Source organism: Triturus cristatus, chromosome 7 (assembly GCF_964204655.1).
Source record: "Triturus cristatus chromosome 7, aTriCri1.1, whole genome shotgun sequence".
Taxonomy (NCBI): Eukaryota; Metazoa; Chordata; class Amphibia; order Caudata; family Salamandridae; genus Triturus; species Triturus cristatus.
Genome location: NC_140590.1, coordinates 464,424,721 through 464,444,516, shown reverse-complemented (window position 1 = coordinate 464,444,516; position 19,796 = coordinate 464,424,721). Strand labels below are relative to the sequence as shown.

Genomic DNA, 19,796 nt, shown 5'->3' with positions numbered 1-19,796 from the left:
ATTCATCAGCTCCTTCTTTGCCAGTGGTGAAAGTTAGGTCTATATCATGTAACAAGCATTGGCAAAGCCAATAGGTCTTTACTATGCAGGTGCTACTGGCTTTGGCAATGTGTTTTAGCCATGTTAAATACCAGTGTGGCTGCTGTTCATCATGGCTAAAAGTTAGTGGTATGGGGTGGGTGGGGTAGAGTGGAATAGGTTAGAGTGGGTTACATTGGGGTAGAGTGTAGTGGGGGTAGAATGGAGTGGGGTGGATTGGAGTTGAATGGAGTGGGGTGGATTGCAGTATATTGGGGTGGAGTGGAGTGGGGTAGATTGGAGTGGGGTAGATTGAATTGGGGTAGTTTGGTGTAGCATGGGGAGAATGGAGGGGGCAGATTGGAGTGGGGTAGATTGGAACAGGGTAGATTGGGTGGATTATAGAAGGGTCGATTGGAATGCAGGGGTAGATTGGAATGCAGTGGGAGAAGATTAGGGTAGTTTGGAGTGGGATAGATGGGGTAGATTGGAGTAGAGTGGGGTAGATTGGAGTTTTGTGGGAGTAGATTGGGATAGAGTACAGTGCGGTAGATTGGAGTGGAGTAGACTGGGGTTCATTTTGGTTGATTGGAGTGTGGTAAATTTGAGTGGGGTAGATTGGGGTGGTGGGAAGTAGATTGGAGTGGAGTGGGGTATATTGGAGCAGAGTGGGGTAGATTGGAGTGGAGTAGGGCAGATTGGAGTGGAGTAGGGTCAAGCGGACTGGGGTAGAGTGGAATGGAGTGGAATGGACTGGAGAGGAATAGTTTGAGTGGATTATAGTAGGATAGACTCGTCGTGTTGTTCCTATGAAACCTATATAGAATCTGCGCGTTTGGACAACATACACAGTAGGACTGGTGTGAGACTGATTCTAGACACCCCCACCGGGTATGTTGGCCTGTGTACCAGCTAGCTCACAGTGCCACTAGAAACTCCTCTGACCAAGGAGAGAATAGTTCTTGCAAACTATCGAACATGACAACCCTGATCCCTCTGGACCATGGAAACAGTGTGCTACTTTTCACTCAGTCACTCGTGCTAACCTAGTCTCAGAGAGATACACAGAATAAACGGTTTGGACGTTTTTCAATAAACATTTATTGAACAGTCGTTATTCTGGTGTAAAATAGATGTGCTGAAACAAACATTAGACAGTAACATATATAAATGATTAGAAGCACTAGGAAAGGAAAATGATGGTTGATTTCTACCATTTTGCTAAAACCATGAATACAGGCAAGTATATAAAATACATGACCATAAAATACGTACTCCTATTAAGGCAGAATCGTCGGCACGTATGGTGTCCAAGATTTATAATACAGTGCAGGGCTACAGAGCCAACCATTACACCAAAGCTAGACTATTGACGATCCCTCTTGGAAATATTGCTGTGATAGCACGAAACGTATTTCACTAAATGGGCGTCACAGACTGATACACTTCAAATTTTTTATGAGGGTGTTTTACACTCCGGAGCGGCTCTTCAGGTATGGCTTGCGAGACTCAGCAGCGTGCGAACGGTGTGGAGTTGACCCTACAGATTTTTTCCTTTTGGCCTGGTTGTGCCCTGCGATAGCGTCCTTTTGGGCACTGATTTTTAAACACTGGGGGACATCACGTACACCACACTTGACCCGGACCTTATGCTCACATTAATATGTTATTCCAAACACTTGCCTAAGGGAATCAGACGACTGGTAGATATAGGGCTCCTCATGGCTAGGTGTAGGATTGCGATCTGCTGGGCTCGAGGCCCGACTCCGACAGTAAAGGGAGGGACACAAGACATGATGTTTGGCAGTACACAAACTGAACACTATAGTGAGTTATTGCCTCTGTGGTTGAGCTCCAGGGACTATCGTGCTATGCCATAGACGAGGGGGAGATGCCAGAACACACTGGGGATCCAGCGCGGAGAGATTAGGAGGGTGCTCGGGATGATGGACGGTGACCCATGCCAGGGAGGGCTCCTGGAACGCACTTAAGTTGGTAGAACTGGGACAGACCACCCCTGCAAATAATACGTTACGGGAGTAGGGCTTACCATCGGAAGACTAGGGGTAGGGGGCACACTGACATGGGTTGAGGGGGGGGATGGGAGGGGAGGGGGGCCCACAAGGGAAGAGTATTTATGTCATTGTATAATTGTGTAGTCGGACTCATATGATACTCTTTTGTGACCTGTTGGTACCCTCGGCGGCCCTGGGGAGTTGTGTTGTTGAGAAAACAATAAAAAATGTTTTTACAAAAAAAAATAGTGAGTTATTGCCTCCCCGCAACCGTCCCAAAAACGTCTGGGGTCTATACCAGGCTTATTTAGCTTACAAGGCAGGTGACTCAAATCGTGCTGAACCCCTTGAACGATAGCACGGAAGTGCGACAGGTATGGTATTCTCCCTGTTGCTGTCCAGTGTATAAACACTTGGCTACTGTCCGCCCTTTTGTTACCTCTAGAGCAGCACTGCGCATTAGGTATTAACATCATTACTCCGCACTGTGTGCATTATTGTTGCGAATTGTACGCTGATGATATTGACATAGTATGCTTCATGATATTTGTATTGCCAAACTGTGTTAGACTATATGTACTGTGTGCTCTGTGACATATTTGCTATGTCTCTATTTTTCGTTTCACTAAAAACGTATAAAATAAATAAATGGATAAAATGCGTACTCCTATGATGCTACCCTAACTAGATGTACCTAAATGTACCTAGCATGTATGTTGGTGTTAAGCAAAGAATCTCACTAGGATAAAGTCAACCCCATTACCTGAAGTGAGAGACTATGGGACCCCGTCTTGGTCTCGAGTTGGACACCCCGCAAGGGATGTTAGACCACTGCGAGCTGGAGTATCTGCATGCAGGAACCTCAGCGTCTCGCATCAGTGTGTGTCGGCAGGGAAATCCTGATCTCCTCTGCTTGTCTCAGCGAGATGTGATGTTTATATACCCAAAGGTCTCCCCGGGGGTTCTACCTTGCTGTGCCACTTGTCGGACTTAGGATGACGTTGGGAATGAACTTTATACATAGATATTATACAGGAGATGGTAGTCCTGCTGAGTTTCCAAGAATCTTCATGCATAATGTCTGAGGCCTTTACCAGGGAGAATCCTGCGTTCTGTGTGCAGTGTCGTACCTAGGTAAAAGGTCAGTCCCTAAGAACCGTTATGTATGTAATGTAAGGAAGAATATAGGTGAAGGGTTAGGATATTACCTGACGCTATATTGGGGCACCTCTACGGAATATAACAGACTGGAGTGCAGTGGGGTAGACTGGAGTGGGGTAGTTTGGAGTGGAGAGGGATAGACTGGAGTGCAGTTGGATAGAGTGGTGTGTGGTAGATTGGGATGGGTGTAGTAGATTGGGATGTAGTGGAGTAGATTGGGATGGAGTGGAGTAGATTGGGTAAGCGAGGGGTTGATTGGGTTGGAGTGGGGTAGATTGGGTTAGAGTGGGGTGGATTGGGTTAGAGTGGGGTGGATTGGGTTAGAGTGGGGTGGATTGGGTTAGAGTGGGGTGGATTGGGTTAGAGTGGGGTGGATTGGGTTAGAGTGGGGTGGATTGGGTTAGAGTGGGGTGGATTGGGTTAGAGTAGAGTGGGGTAGATTGGAGTTGAGTGGGGTAGATTGGAGTTGAGTGGGGTAGATTGGAGTTGATGGGAAAGATTGGAGTTGAGTGGGGTAAACTGGAGTTGAGTGGGGAAGACTGGAGTTGAGTGGGGAAGACTGGAGTTGAGTGGGGTAGACTGGAGTGGGGTAAGTCGTCTGGAGGGGAGTGGTGTGTTGTGTTGTGGAGTGAGTGGCGTGTTGTGTTGTTTAGTGAGTGGCATGCTGTGGTGTGGAATGAGTAGCGTAGATTAGAGCGGTGTGGGGTCAAGTGGCATGTCTTAGAGTGGAGGGGCATAGAGTGGGTGGAGGGGCATAGAGTGGAGTGGCATGCTGTAGAGTGGCGTGGCACAGAGTGGAGTTGCATGGTGCAGAGCGGAAGGGCATAGAGCAGAGTGGGGCAGTGTGGAGTATAGATGGTGTGGTAGCCCATTGGCACTAAGGACATACTTTCAATTGAAATAACCATTATACTTGCACCAAAATACGGTTTTACAGCGCACAAAAGATAATGTGTGCAAATGTCATCACCTATTGTATTGATGGGTTTTGATTGTATTCAAATATTTGTTTTCACTACACTTCAGAATTACAAAAAGAATTGCTTCATTTGTACTAATACTGATATATTCAGAAACACCAGCACAGTTGATTTTTTTTGTCTCCTCTCACATGGGTACTCAGCAGGATTGTCACATAAATTCTCTCACTTTGAAGTCAGGGACACAAAGGTAAACCCCAACTCACTCAGAAGACAGAGCCTGAAGTTTGACCTCTGTCTTTGAATGCACAGCAAAAGGGATAAGAGAAGAACAAGATTTAAAGGCCTGTTTAAAGAAAATGAGTTTGTGGAAGAAAACAGTGAACAAGGTTTGGGCAACAAGAGGGACGAACTCAAGCTGGACAGCCTAAAACAAATAAAGCAAGCAATTAGAAAGCTAGAAAATGTGTGCTACAAACCATAAAGCTAAATGGTCAGCAATGAACGGAATGCATTCCCAGGGAAGCTTTCTGAATTTTCCCAAGATACCGTTAGCAGACCAGACAGCTGCTCTGTCTGAAAGGCTTCGACCTAAAAATGGTGAGACTGTACTGCTAGAAGTAAAAAACTGGACACACTTTAAAGCGTTTTGAAAACATGCTTCTTTAAAACCCGCAGGGCTTTCATCTCATGAACAGCAAAGAGAACGTTCAAGAGCCAATTTCTATAGATTAGCTTTTTTTCTTTGTATTATTGGTCCGGAGCCCTATTCCCTTTGTCAAATCAGGACTACAAATGCCCGATTGCAAAGAACAAAACTCAACCTGATAAACTACTAATGCATGGCTGAGAATCTTGAGAGCTCTGGTATCAAGGTGGGTGTTACGGTCTAGGAATGCAAAACAACCCATTGAGCTGACAGTTAAGACAGAACATAAAACTCTATGGATGAGTCTTGCATTCTTCTAAAATAGGACAGTGCTACTGAAAGTCAGGGGCGTACATCTAAGGGCGGGGGGGGGGGGGCTTGCGGTCTAGCAGGTTCAGGGGCACAGAGTCCAATTATGGCTGTCTTTTACTACCCGACGGCAATTACGTTGGTAGGGTCCCATTTTTATAGCTTCCATTATGACCCATAGTGCCCTTGCTATGCTAGTGCTGAAAGACTATTTTGGAGCTGCTCCAAACCCTTCATGTGCCTATGAGATATCATTAATAGTATTACTCACAAAAACCAGAAAGAATATGTATTACTTACCCCGCCCACGAAGATCTGTTTCTCCCAGTCGCATCTGGTAATACTCATCACACAATGCAGCCAGAGCTGAGACCGCAGCTTCCTAAAACAGGGGTGCATTTGTCCGATTAACTAGAGTGCTGCACGAGTAGCCACTGAGGCATCAATCAAGAAATTTGAGTCTTAAAATAGTCAGTAAAAGCAATACAACACACAGCATCCCTGCAATGCTACAGAGACCATCAATGATGATGCAATGTCCCCAGAACAAATTCACATCCAGAAAGGGATACATGCCTACTTACCTAAATGAGGCTGCTATCAAGAAAGGATTGACATTATGTGACAGTGCTGCAGGGTTACAGTTGGAATGATCTTTACGTCCCAATAGTTTCGCACAACCACTTTAATTATTTGTACAGGTTTACGTAGCACGAACATCGATCAACTGCATTAGAGCACATTACAATAAATTTACCAAATGATTATTTTGAAGCACATTTAATTTACACTGTTCGGCTTCAAATAAATCATCACATCTGCAAAACTAACAAAAAGCCTTGACACCAAAGTGCAACCATAATGAAAGTAACCAGAGCTACTACACCGGTGTAGTGGGCAGGTATGCTTGATTTTCTTCTATTATTTGATATCTGATTTCGTACAGCACTTGTATATGAACAGGTTGTAGAACGGCAACTGTAAGCTAAAGAAAACCACATTTACACTTTTTTCATCAAGTGCGGATGGTTTGTAGTAGCACTCCGCTCTGGAGCAAGCATAGTCTAAAGATAGGACTGGAAAAAAGTAACTGAGGCAGGCACAGCGCCATTAGGGAACAAGCAACAGGTACGTATTGCTTAACCTTATCAGGAGGCAGGCCTATAAGCATGATCTTCTTGCCTATGAACTGAGGGTCTGGTTGTTCGGGATATAGGGGTCATATCAATGACTAACTGTAGCCCTTTATTCACTAAAATCCTGCACAATTCTAGACCAATATTTCTTTGCCTAAGTTGTGTTAACTCTAGTTGTTACAGTTTGAAGATGTCAAATACTGAAGAATGTCCGGACCTCATCCCTTTCTAGTCTCAAGACTTCTAGCTTCTGTTTACGGTGAGACCATTGTTATCAAAGGGTAAGCAATTAGAAGGTATTTTTGGCTGCTGACCACCAATAGCTCTGTTTTAGAAGCATTGAGCTTAAAGACGTTCTACCCTGTCCAATAACGTAATGCTGAAGAACAAGTTACTTACCTTCGGTAACGATGTATCTGTGAGAAACATTAGTTAGTTAGATTCCTCACCTTAGAATATCCCCAGGCGTCAGACTGGATCCGGAAGATTTTTCGTCAGCAATACCCCTTGCGCGTCGCTAGGCGTCGTCTGCGGCTCCGCGTCCGTCGTCGGCGTCGTGCGCCGGAATGACGTCGTCGGAGTACTTAGACGCCGCCCTCGCGCGCTGACGTCAGTTCTTGTACATAGCTTTCCGCGCCAGGAACGCAGAGCCATGCAAAGACCGACACTGGTGCCAAAAAATAAAATCTAGGGGCCTGAAAAGGATAAGCTTAACCCTAGATGTCAGTTCGCAGAACGGGGAGGATGGGTGGGTCGGTGAGGAATCTAACTAACTAATGTTTCTCACAGATACATCGTTACCGAAGGTAAGTAACTTGTTCATCTGAAAGAAACACGTTAGTTAGATTCCTCACCTTAGAATAGATACCCAAGCAATACCATCCCCGGTGGTGGGTCTGCGAACCAAGATCACACCAGAAAGTCCTGGAGGACAGAACGGCCAAAGAAGCCATCCCTCCGGACTTGGCTGTCAAGGCAATAATGCCTGGCAAACGTGTGTAATGAAGCCCACGTCGCCGCCTGACAAATGTCCTGCAAAGGGACTCCCCGTCCCAAAGCAGTAGTAGCCGCTGTGGCCCGAGTAGAATGGGCGCGCAGCCCAACAGGAGGGTCCTTTTTTGCCAAAGAATAGCAAATTTTGATACACAAAACGACCCACCGAGAGATGGTCCGTTTGTGCACAGCTTTCCCCTTCTTAGCGCCCACGTACCCAACAAAAAGCAGGTCGTCCACCCGGAACTGTTTTGTGCGGTCCAGATAAAAGGAGAGCGCACGTTTTGGGTCCAGACGGTGGAGCCTCTCTTCCTCTTTGGAAGGATGCGGAGGCGGAAAGAAGGTGGGCAAGGTGACAGACTGCCCAAGATGAAATGGAGTCACCACTTTCGGAAGAAAGGAAGGACGAGGCCGAAGGACAACCTTGTCCGGATGAACAGAGAGAAAAGGAGGCTTTGAAGATAAAGCCTGGAGCTCACTCACCCGTCTAGCCGAGGTGATGGCTACCAGAAAAGCAGTCTTAAGAGTCAGAAGACGAAGAGGACAATTGTGAAGAGGCTCGAAGGGAGCGCACATCAGGAATATCAAGACCAGATTCAAGTCCCACTGAGGCATTACAAAAGGGACAGGAGGGAACGTGTGAGTAATGCCTTTTAGAAAGCGTGTAACCACAGGGGACTTGAAAAGAGAAGGCTGATCAGGAAGCCGCAAGAAGGCGGAGATGGCAGCAAGATAACCTTTCAGGGTGCCCAGGGCAGAGCCCTGCCGGGCCAGAGAAAGAAGAAAGAGGAGAACCTCAGAAAGGGGGGCGGAAAGGGGATCCACAGCCTTTGCTGTGCACCATGCCACAAATTTGTTCCACCGGCAGGCGTATACCGTCTTTGTGGAGGGACGCCTGGCTGCCAGAATGATATCACAGACTTCAGGAGGCAAGTCAAATGGCATCAACTGCCGCCGCTCAATCTCCACGCATGGAGGTGGAGGCTGGACAGGTTCGGGTGGAGGACCGTCCCCTGCTGCTGCGACAGAAGATCCTCCCGAAGGGGCAGACGTATCGGGGGATCGGTCAACATACTGAGTAGCTCGGGATACCAGTATCTTCGTGCCCAATCCGGAGCCACCAAGATGACTTGGGCCCGGTCGCGCCTGATCTTCTTCAGCACTCTGGGCAGAAGTGGTATAGGCGGAAAGGCGTACAACAGACCGCAACTCCACTCATGACGAAAAGCGTCGCCGAGCGAGTGCCGCCTTGGAAATTCCAACGCGCAGAACTGCTGACATTGCGCGTTCTCTTCGGTGGCGAATAGATCTAACCAAGGCTCTCCCCACTGCTGAAAGAGACCTTGCGCCTCTTCGGAGTTCAGACGCCATTCGTGATCCATCATGCACCGGTGGCTGAGTTCGTCTGCTCTGGCGTTCAGAGAGCCCGCCAGATGTTGAACCACTAGGGTGACGCCCTGGTGTTCCAGCCACGTCCAGAGGCGCAGAGCCTCCTGACAAAGGGTCCACGACCCCACCCCGCCCTGTTTGTTGCAATACCACATGGCGGTGGTGTTGTCCGTGAACACCTGCACGACACTGCCCCTGACAGAGGGAAGGAAGGCTTTCAGTGCAGGTCGGATCGCTCTCAACTCCAACAGGTTGATGTGGAGACGAGACTCCGCCAGAGACCAGAGGCCTCTGATCTCTGCCTCTCCCATATGGCCACCCCATCCCAGGAGGGACGCATCCGTCACTACGACATGCTCCGGTTGGGGAAGGGAGAGGCTCCTGCCCATGACCCAATCGCGGTCCGTGAGCCACCACTGCAACTGCTGTGCAGTGCCCTCCGAGATCAAGACATGGTCGGACAGGTTGCCGTGATGCTGGGCCCACTGAAACTTCAGGTCCCACTGCAGAGCCCGCATGCGCCGCCTGGCGTGATGCACTAGTAGGATGCAGGAGGCCATCAGCCCCAGAAGCCGCAACACTAGCCTGACCGAAACCCAGGATAGAGGCCGAAAGATGGGAATCAGGGCCTGTATATCCCGGACCCGCTGTTCCGGTGGATAGACCCGGAACCGCGCCGAATCGAGAACTGCTCCGATGAAGAGGAGCTTCTGAGAGGGACTCAGGTGTGACTTCGGCACGTTGATGGAAAATCCCAGCAAATGCAGGAGATCCGCCGTAGTCTGGAGGTGGGAGACGACTGCCTGGGGCGAGCCCGCCTTCAACAACCAGTCGTCGAGATAGGGGAAGACTGGAACCCCTGATCTGCGCAGATGAGCTGCGACCACCGCCATCACTTTCGTGAACACCCGAGGGGCACTGGTGAGGCCGAAGGGGAGCACGGTAAACTGAAAATGCTCTTGGCCCACCGTGAACCGCAGGTAACGCCGGTGGGCCGACAGGACGGGGATATGGAAATATGCGTCCTGCAAGTCCAACGCTACCATCCAGTCTCCGGGGTCTAGGGCAGCTAGAACCTGAGCCAAGGTTAACATCTTGAACCTTTCCTTTCGGAGGAAGGCATTGACGTTCCGGAGGTCCAAGATGGGGCGTAGGCCCCCTTTGCCCTTCTTGGGAACCAGAAAGTAGTGGGAATAACAACCACGACCTACTTCTGGACTCGGAACGCGCTCGACGGCCCCCTTGGCCAAGAGGGCCGAAACTTCCTCGCGGAGAAGATTCAAATGATCCCCCGAGATACGGTGGTGCTGCGGTGGCATGGCTGGAGGGGTCGTCTCGAAGGGGAGGGAGTAGCCCCTTCGGACGATTTGCAGCACCCACCTGTCCGATGTAATGAACCGCCAGTGGAGCAGGTGATGGCGAACTCTGCCGCCCACTGGCGTGGAATGGGCCTGAAAGCTCGGACTAGGAAGGCTTTGAGGCGGATGCTGCCGGGGTGGATGTGGGCTGACCACGTCGTCCTCCAGATCCGCCACGGCGGAAACCACGTCCGCGACCGCGCGCAGGTTGGTTCTGCGGCTGGTGGCTGGGCGGACGTGAGGAGGCGCCCCTTCCTTGGCCACGAAAGGGGCGAAAAGCGGAGGTGTGCGCCCGCGGAGCCGAGAGGCCCAAGGACTTGGCCGTAGCCCGGGAGTCCTTAAAGCGGTTCAGCGCACTGTCCGCCTTCTCACCAAACAGGCGAGTGCCATCAAAAGGCATGTCCATGAGGGTGTTCTGGACATCCCCGGAAAATGACGTGGACCGCATCCAGGCGTGGCGGCGGAGCGCCACCGTGGTGGAAATCGCCCGACCCAGCGAGTCCGTGGTGTCAAGCCCACATCGTATGGCGTGCCGCGCTGCATCCCTCACATCGGCCAAAGCCTGGGTAAGACGTGTCCGGACCTCCTCCGGACACAGGGGCAGCACGTCCTCCACCGTATCCCACAGAGAATGGGAATAACGGTCCAAGAGACAGGCGGTGTTCAAAGACCGCAGGCCCAAACTAAGGGACGAGAACAGTTTCTTGCCAAACTGCTCGAGTCTCTTGGAATCCCGGTCCGGCGGAGCGGTCGGGAAGGAGGATTGGGAGGTAGAGGCCTGGATAACCAGACTCTCGGGGGTGGGGTGTTGGGACAGGAAACTGGGGTCGCCCGGAGCAGGGCGGTGGCGCCTGGCAACGTTCCTATCCACAGGAGGAACTGTGGAGGGCTTGGACCAGGTGCCCTGCAGAACGTCAGTGAGGGCCTCATTGAACGGCAGCAGAGGCTCAGTGGAGCTTGCTGCGGTTTGAAGCACCTCAGTGAGGATGTTAGTCCTCACAGCCACGGCAGGCAGCTCGAGCCCAAGGGCTGCGGCCGCCTTGCGCAGCACCACAGAAAATGCTGCACCCTCCTCCGAAGCCACAGTCGGAGGAGAAGTGAATCCAGTGTCTGGCGAGGTATCCAGACCACTGGCCTCCCCCAGTTCATCTGCTCAGTCCCGTGAAAGCTGCGACTGAACAGCCATAAGGTCCTCGAACCCCTCCCAGTCGCCCCCGTCGTCCGATTCCTGATAAACAGGAGGAATGATCGGAGCCAGACTGTAGAGATGATAGGTCTCAAGCGGCGCCGGACGTGGCGTCGGTCGACGCCGTTGCGGCGCCGGGTCCGGAATAGGGCTAAACTGGGGTTGGACGCCGTCCGGAGTCGGCACCAAAGGCGGCGGCGTCGGTGGCACCGGAGGTGTAGGCGTTTGCGCCGGCGGCGCCGGTGACGGCGTCGGTGGTTCATGCGCCGGCGCCGGTGGAGGAGTGGTTAGGTCAACCGGCGTCGACGGGGGCCCAGGCATGGGCCCCGCGGGGACCTACGGCGTCGAGACCGGAGTCGTCGACGGCGCCGGGGCCGAAGCCGCCGGCAGGCAAGGTCGCCCAGTCGAGTCCGCGGGGCCCGAAGGCGCGCCAGCGGGCGTCGACGGCGGGGCCAGGCTCCTCATGGCCGAGAGGAAGGCACTGACCTCCGCCGGCGTCGCGTTAGTCCCAGGGACCGGAGGGTATGGGGACGGGCGCGGCGCCTTCGGCTCCGCCGGAGCCGCGGGGGTGGAACCACCCGGACCCTCGGCCGAGTCGCGCGACCGGCGAGGGGAGTCCGAAGAGCGATGTCGCCGCTTGGACTTCTTAGAGCGTTTGGACTTACCCGACGACTTGGAGCCCGACGATCGATGGTGGCGTCGGCTAGGGCTCCGCGAGCGATCCTTGGACCTCCTCCTGGACCGGGATCGCGCACGACGCGGAGCCGAGTGGCGAAGCTCGAGAAGCTTGCGGGACCGCTCCCGCCGAGCCTTCGAAGTCAGGGCCTGGCAATCGGAGCACGACTCCGCGTCGTGGTCGGGGCCTAAACAGTAGAGGCACCGGCGGTGGTGGTCGGTCACCGACATCAGTCGATGGCAATCCTCGCAAGCCTTGAACCCAGGCATCCTACCGGCACCAGATGTCGACAGACAAGGATCAAAAGTGATCAAAAAAGATTTAGTCAAAAAAGACTAAAAGGGGTAGCTCTCCCGGATCTGCGCTTACTGGCGCGGAAAAAAGAAGAACTGACGTCAGCGCGCGAGGGCGGCGTCTAAGTACTCCGACGACGTCATTCCGGCGCACGACGCCGACGACGGACGCGGAGCCGCAGACGACGCCTAGCGACGCGCAAGGGGTATTGCTGACGAAAAATCTTCCGGATCCAGTCTGACGCCTGGGGATATTCTAAGGTGAGGAATCTAAATAACGTGTTTCTTTCAGATGTACAATGTTGGAACACTGGCCCTGATGGAGTATTAGACCTAGATGTTTCTTTTTCTTCTCAGTAGGGGGCTGAGAGTCATGACCCGAAGAACTGTTTTGGAGTCCTTTAGAGAACTCCTTGCTTTTATGACTGTCCCTCCCCCCCCACTTCATTTGGTGAGGACTCTGCCCTTCCTTGCAGTGATTCTCCCAGATACCTTCCTGTGGACCCTGATGCTGACCCAGTAGTCTACCTCCTTAGTCAGCTCCCTGGGGTCAGAGAGCTTACTGTCAACAACATGTAGGAGCAGATCTGGAAAATAAACACTGAACATGTGCTCTTTGGCAAACAAATTATACAGCCCCTGGTAATCCTTTACCTCACTGCCCTTCACCCAACCATCCAGTGCCTTGCAAAAGGATCAACACAATCCACCCAGGTCTGTGGGGATAGCTCTTGGCGTTACCTGAACTTCTGCTTTTACTTCTCTGGTGTCAAACCAAACATCCTGATCAGGGCTTTCTTCATGAGGGAGGGAGGATACCTCATCCTGTAACACACATCTAGGGCCAGTAGGCTGTCCATTCCTCCTCACTAGGGATATGCCTCCATAGACTCGCACCTCAATCCCCTTCTGGGATCTTGTGAATCTGCAGTGCAATCTAATAAGCCTCAAACCATCTGTCTATGTCATCTTCCACCAAAGTCAGGCACCAGACGCTTGGGTATGTGGACCCTTTTTTCACCAAAGGACACTGGGGTATTGCTGCCACCACTGGACTCCACTTGCATAGCGTTTATGTACAGTTCCTTAAGGTTCCTCTCATTAGTCAAACACGCCAAAGCAATATTTTCCTCCATGGCCAGTTTCTTTTCCTCAAAGGCTCTGTTCTTCTCCTCTGCTTCCATGGCCAGCCTTTTTTTTCTTAAGGGCTTGTTCCTGTACCAATTTGACCTTGGCCAGCTCCAATTTCAATTTTCTCTCCTCCCTCCTATCCACCAACTCCTCTGGGGACATGTCTCTGGATGACACTCTGCTCACTGGTAAGGGGAAATCTCTAACCCTGGCAGGATTAGTCCTCCACAGGTATTAGTCCCAGACTCTCCTTTGAGTCTTGGTCTAAATCCTCCTCCTCATCCAGCTCCTCATCCTCCTCTGGGGCTGCATTTAAAGCAGCACAAGTTTCTGCCTAGGCCCTCTGCGCCCTTTTCAGCTCCACCTTCCTGGTGGAGCTCTTGGCAGGAAGCCCAATTCCCTTGCAGAAATCCTTGAGCTGGGCCTCAGTGTAACCCTCCAAGTTGGCCAGCTAAAAGTAATTTATTTTGCAGGTGCAGATGTAGAACCTCCAGTTAGAGACATGATTTGGGGAAAAAAGTGAAAAGCCAATCAGGGTGAAAAGACTTAAATTGGTCGTAGGTATGGATTGGTAGTGTACACCAAATTACTGAATGGCACTGCACAAACACAAGTCCTATCTTCACCGTTGATCACCAACGTTAGAAACTGGGTTTATGGTTGGCAGAGGTATGCACCCGGACCAACCAGGAACCACAATCCTAGTCAGGTTAAGCCAGATACACACCCTAAATTAACCTGTGCTCACCCTCTAGTTGCTTGGTAGAGCAGTCAGGCTTAACTTAAGAGACAATGTGTAAAGTATTTGTGATCCCAGAAGGGGTTTGGGGAGTGAGACTTTGGATGCATATCCCTAGTGAGGGGAGGGATATCCTACTGAAACATGTAGACCTTTCACAGGATAAGAGGGATCAAATTTATATCCTTCACATATCCGCCACCATTTTAACATTGACCAATACTCTCAACAATAAAATTTCAGTCAAAAAGACAGTATTTGAGCCAATTTTAAAACACACTGGACTTGAGCACTTTTCACTCACCACCACCACTTCACTCTCAAAAAATAAAACAACCAGCTCCGCTGCAATCAGGCATCGTAGCACACCCTGGAAACATTTTATGACCAGGGTGGGTAAATGAGGGTTCTTTTACAAAACCTTAGGTTTTCCAAGGTAGTACACACCTCTGGTACATCCACCTAAAGTTTAGGGGCAGATGTGTACCTCAGTACTAGCCCGTTCTCAGTGTTTTTGATACTTTTATTTGTGAAGAGGAACGGGCCTGTTTCTTGACTTCTCACTTATATTGTTGTTGAGACTAAAGTATTTGTGCAACACTTTAAACTGTAAACAGTGACAAGACCACACAAGAAGATACCACACTGGATTAGACAAACAGAGCGTAATTTAATTAACAAAACAAGACCAAAAGGACAAACATCCAATAAGTAGAACAGGATTTATGAATGTTTAAAGAATATCTTGAAATATAGTACTTAAAAGCATTAAGTGCCAACCGTGGCTCTGGTCGCGCTAGACGTGGCTAAATCCAAACGTTCAGGCCAATTGAGATAGAGCACAGGTCGGATACAGGGACAAGTCTTGGCCCACTGTAACAGTCCCTTGGTTCAGAGGTTCCGTCAAGAATGCGAGGAGAAGAGGAGGTGATGCGTCGGCATACATCCTTAAGATGTAGGCAATGTGTCAGTTTCGAGGCGTGCAAATTCGAGGTATGTTGTCATCAAACCCCAGACATAGGTGATGCGTCGTCATTAAGCCACGCAGGTTGAGGATGCATCGGGAACTGGAGGTGAGGTGGCGCGCACTTAGTGATGCGTCGGCATTGAGGGCGATGCACCGGTTCCGAGCAGCGCAACAACCGTGATGTGTGAAATTTTGGAGGTTGAAGCATTTTAGACCAACTTCCAAGGGCAAAGGACTGCATTGGCACCACTTGGCAGAGCAAGACTCTCCGATGGCATCGTCTAGGTGCTGGTGATGAGTGGAATGAAGTCTTTGATGTCCCTGAGATTTCCAACAGGAGGCAAGCAGACAAGCCATTTAAGTCACTCTGATTCTGGGTTGGAGAGATACAGGTCCAGTCCTTCTCACATCCAGGAAAGAGGGCAACAGGTCAACACAGCAGAGCAGGAGTCCAGCAGAGGGGAAGTCCTTTTAAGCAGCACAGGATTCCTTCTTCCTGAAGAAAGAGTATCCACAAGACCAGAGGTGTACTGAGATGGTGTTGTCAGGGGTCCAGTACTTATCCCCATTTGCCTTCTTTGAAGTGGGAAAGACTCCATACTCACTACAGGGGGTTAAATACATATTTGTATGGGGACAGGACACAGCCCTATCAGGTGTAAGAATCAGTTTCTCCCTCCCATCCTGCCCAGGACAACCCATCAGGAAGTGGATGGCCCATCATTCACACCTGAGCTCCTTTTGTGTGTGGCTGTTTGGAGGGAATGCGCAAAGCCCAGCTGTCACCCTCCCAAACGTGCATTAAGAGACAGAGAGAAGGCACCAAATGACTAAAGTAAGAAAATGCCCACTTTCTAAAAGGTACATGATAATATATCAGATGTAATAGTTTATTCTGAAGGTTTCAAGGAAGACATAAGTGGGACAAATAACAGAAAAGTAGAGTAAAACAAACTCCAAGGTGCTGGGAGTCGACAACGTTTCGATCCCAAAGCAAGATACTAGGATCATCATCAGGGCATGAGTATTGATGCCTGAGAAAGATGCCAGGGTGGGTGGACCCTTGTGGGAAATTGGAAGAGAATCCTGGTATAGCAAAATCAGACTGGTTCTATGGTGCTGTGTAATGATCTTACCTGAGTGTAGATGACCTGCGTGTCATCGTGTTCTTCATTCCAGAATCCTTCTCTTCTTTTTGTGTACATTCTAATCTTAGTTGTCAGTTGATGCTGACAGCGTTGTGTAGATAGGACGTACTCTCCGTACTACTTATTTTTATTCCTGAATAAAACTTCACTATCAACCTACTTCGGTGTACCAGCTTCATTACACTGGCGACGATCCTGAAACAGACTCAGAGCTTCTACGGACATCCTAACACATTCTCCAACTTGTCGACTGCAGACCGGTATTTCTTGGACTTTCTCATCTGGCATGAAGAGATAAAGGTATTGTGCAGAGCTTTCCTGCTATCCTTTTAGGTTACCTCGCGCTGCCTTTCCTTTAAAAAAGAATTATCTTTTTTTAAGTTTTCAAAACCTTTATTAGGAATATCGAACATGGGCCACAGCGTAGTGCCTACATCCCTGAGTGGGCCGACATCGTAAAAGCAGTGCAGTTCAAAGCAGTGTAAGCGGGGAAGGGGCACACAGCAAGTCGCCTACAACCACATTGGGCCGTCTGCGTTAGGTGAAGCATATTCAAGTAGTGTCAACAATAACAATGGCCCTAGGGCAATGCAGTTGGAAATTGCTGACAAGGGAACAATGATGTTACCCATGTACATTCATAGAATTCCGTAGCCAAATCCGCAAGGCGACGGATTACCTCTGCCAAGCTTGATCTTCTCTAACCAGTCTAGGTCTGCTCAGAGGCACTGTCAGTGAAACTATAGGCTGTGTATCAATAAACAGGAACCAATGAAGAAAAAGCGGGGGGGGAGGGGAGGGTTGGAAAGGGAGGAAAGGGGTTATGGCGGGAGGTGAGAGAGGCTGGGCATTGCGCATGCAGTATCCCACGCGTGTGAGAGTGCAACTGTGACGCAGCTATGTCACATCTCTAGTGATGTGCGGGGTGTGGCTGGTCACCTACAAGGCATCATGGGACTCAGGAAGTAAGCTCTGGCAAAGATCTAGGGATATAACGCACATTAGCTAATCAGTGGGATTCCAGAGACTACCGGGTCTGAGGGGCGTACAGCATCATCGAAACGTCGTTGAGCCAGCAGTCTTGGCGGTTGCAATCTAACGTTGTCTATTCGACCAAGATGATCTACCAGGGGCTTCCACAATTTTGTATATTGGGTATCTCGGAGCTGTAGGCGTGCTGTAAGCAATTCCATCACCACTGTGTTCCACAGGCGGGTGAACCACACGTTTATGGAGGGTGTTTCTGCCTTTTTCCAGTAGAGAGCTATGGTCTACTTGGCAGCACCAAGCATGTGAAGACTAAGATGCCGATCTCTGCGGGTCATGGCTCGTAGGTTCACTGGCCTGAGACCCAGAATGACTGTGAGTGGGTTGTCCTGCAGCGGGTAGCCTAGTACCTTCTTAATATGACTAAGGACCTCTTTCCAGTAAGTAGTCAAGAGTCGGCACGATCACCAAATGTGTATGAAAGTCCCCAGGGCTGGGGTGCAGCGCCAACATAGGGGCGATGAGTTGGGGAACATTTTATGTATCCTGTGGGGAGTGTAGTACCATTGTGTCATTACCTTGTAGGCAGATTCCTGCTGGGGGATACTGTGAAAGGTTTTCGGTATTTCGCGCCAGAGGCGTTTCCACTAAGAGGGTGCAATGTCGGCGTCAGGCAGCGATTGCTGGTAAGGGTGAGGAGTGAGAGGTTGCGAGTGCTGAAGAACCTGGTAAATGCGTGACATTAATCCCCTGGAGATTAGATTGTGCGGGTCAGCTGTTCGAACTGGGTGAAAGGGCGTGTAGCTGCTTGCGATAGTGATGAGTCTTATATCCAGTGTCAGAGTTGTACGTATTGGAATCGCGCCTTCTCAGTAAGCTGGAATTCCTGTTTGCACTGGTCAAAGGTTCTAATTTTGCCTCCTATGAATAAATCCCGTATCGTTCTACAACCCGTCTCCGTCCAATCTGCAAAATAGGGCGGGTGGAGAGCAGGAGGGAAGTGGGGGTTGCGGGCAATTGGAGTATACGGAGGAGGGAATGAGGTGAGGCCTCTACGGGTGGCGAGTCTGTCCCATATCTCAAGCACTGTCCTGCTAGGAACCGCCATGTACGCACTACGTGAGCGAGCCTCTCGTGGGAGCCACGCGTGATCCCATATAGGGCAACAGGTAACCACCCTATCCATATGGAACCATACTTTTTCGCTTTCCCAGGCCGTCCACTCCGGTATAAAGCGAAGGTGTGACGCCCAGTAGTATTCTAACAGGTTAGGGCAGACTAATCCACCCCTGTCTCGCGGAAGCATGAGAATTTTGCTAGAGAATCGCGGTCTTTTCCTTCCCCATGTAAATGAGACAAGTTTGAGTTGAAGGCCCTGGATTTGATGCTCTGGGATAGGCGTGGGCAGGGTCTGAAAGAGGTAGAGAATTTTCAGGAGGATTGACATTTTAACTGTATTGAGGCGCCCCAGCCGTGAGAGTGGCAAGGATCTCCATGTGCGGAAATCGGCTAAGACTGCAGTTTTATACTCTTGCCAATTTGCTTGGGACCTGTTGGCCAGATCAGGAGTCAGATTGAGTCCCAGGTACTAGTCGCCCATTGGTCGGGAACGAGGGGTTGCAGAGCCAGTATTTCGGCTGCTGGGATCGTGAGGTTAAGGGCCCATGATTTCGCGTGATTGATTTTGAGCCCTGAAACATGTTCATAGGCCTGGAGCAGGGTGTGTACCGCCGGCAGTGAACAGCTCGGGTTGGACAATGTAAGGAGCAGGTCGTCCACAAATAAAGCGATCTTGTGGTTGATGCCACCTAGGGTGAGGCCGTGGATGTCAGGTGACTGACGAATCATGATAGCAGGGGGCTCTACTACAAGGGCAATAATAAGGGGGACAGGGGGCATCCCTGCCGGGTGCCCCTGAGGATGGAGATGGGTTGTGTAAGTTGACCATTGACTCGCACCCTAGCGAGCGGTGAGAGATAAGGGGCCATGATGCGCGCTATCATCTGTGGACCTAACCCTATTTTCTGCAAGACAGCACGGAGGAACACCCAATCCACCCTATCAAACGCTTTCTCAGCGTCGAGAGAGAGTAGACAAGAGGATATCCCCCAGTGGCGCGCTTTCCCTACCAAATACGCAACATGGCGCACGTTGTCTGCCCCTTGGCCCTGGTGGATAAAGCCCACCTGGTCCGGCTCAATGAGGCCAGGAAGGTGCGTGCTAAGGCGTTTAGCTAAAATCTTTGTATAGAGTTGGAGATCAGTATTTAAGAGAACGATAGGGCGAAAGGAAGAGCATAGCATGGGATCCTTTCCCGGCTTGGGGATTAGGGTAATTTCAGCCATGGCCATGTCTGCAGATGGCCCGGTCTTCTCTGTAAAGGAGTTGAAAAGGCGCAGCATGGGCGATTGAAGTTGGGGCAGAAAGGCACGATAGAATGAGACTGGAAGTCCGTCAGGGCCTGGTGTTTTGCCGAGTGGAAGTTCCTTCAGGGCGTTGGTCAGTTCCTCGAGCGTGATAGGTTCTTCTAACATTTGGGTGTGGTATGTGCTAAGAGGAGTCCACTCACAAGCATTTAAGGTAGCTGATACTTGATCAGGTTCAGGGGCATCATGTGCGTAAAGGGATGCGTAGTAACTTTGAAAGGCCTGCAGCTTGGCAGCTTCTGTAATGGCCCGGGACCCTTCTCTGAGCTTTAGTTTGGCAATGTGCGTTTTGGCA

General features: G+C 50.5%; 1 protein-coding gene across 1 annotated transcript in view; it reads right to left on the bottom strand.

Annotated features, from left to right (window-relative positions):
• Positions 1-19,796, bottom strand: part of TBCD (tubulin folding cofactor D) — a 2,329,415-nt gene that overhangs the window by 770,953 nt on the left and 1,538,666 nt on the right. The window contains exon 27 of the mRNA XM_085616794.1: positions 5,373-5,454. Coding sequence (XP_085472920.1) covers positions 5,373-5,454 — 82 coding nt within the window. The remainder of the gene's footprint in view (positions 1-5,372; positions 5,455-19,796) is intronic.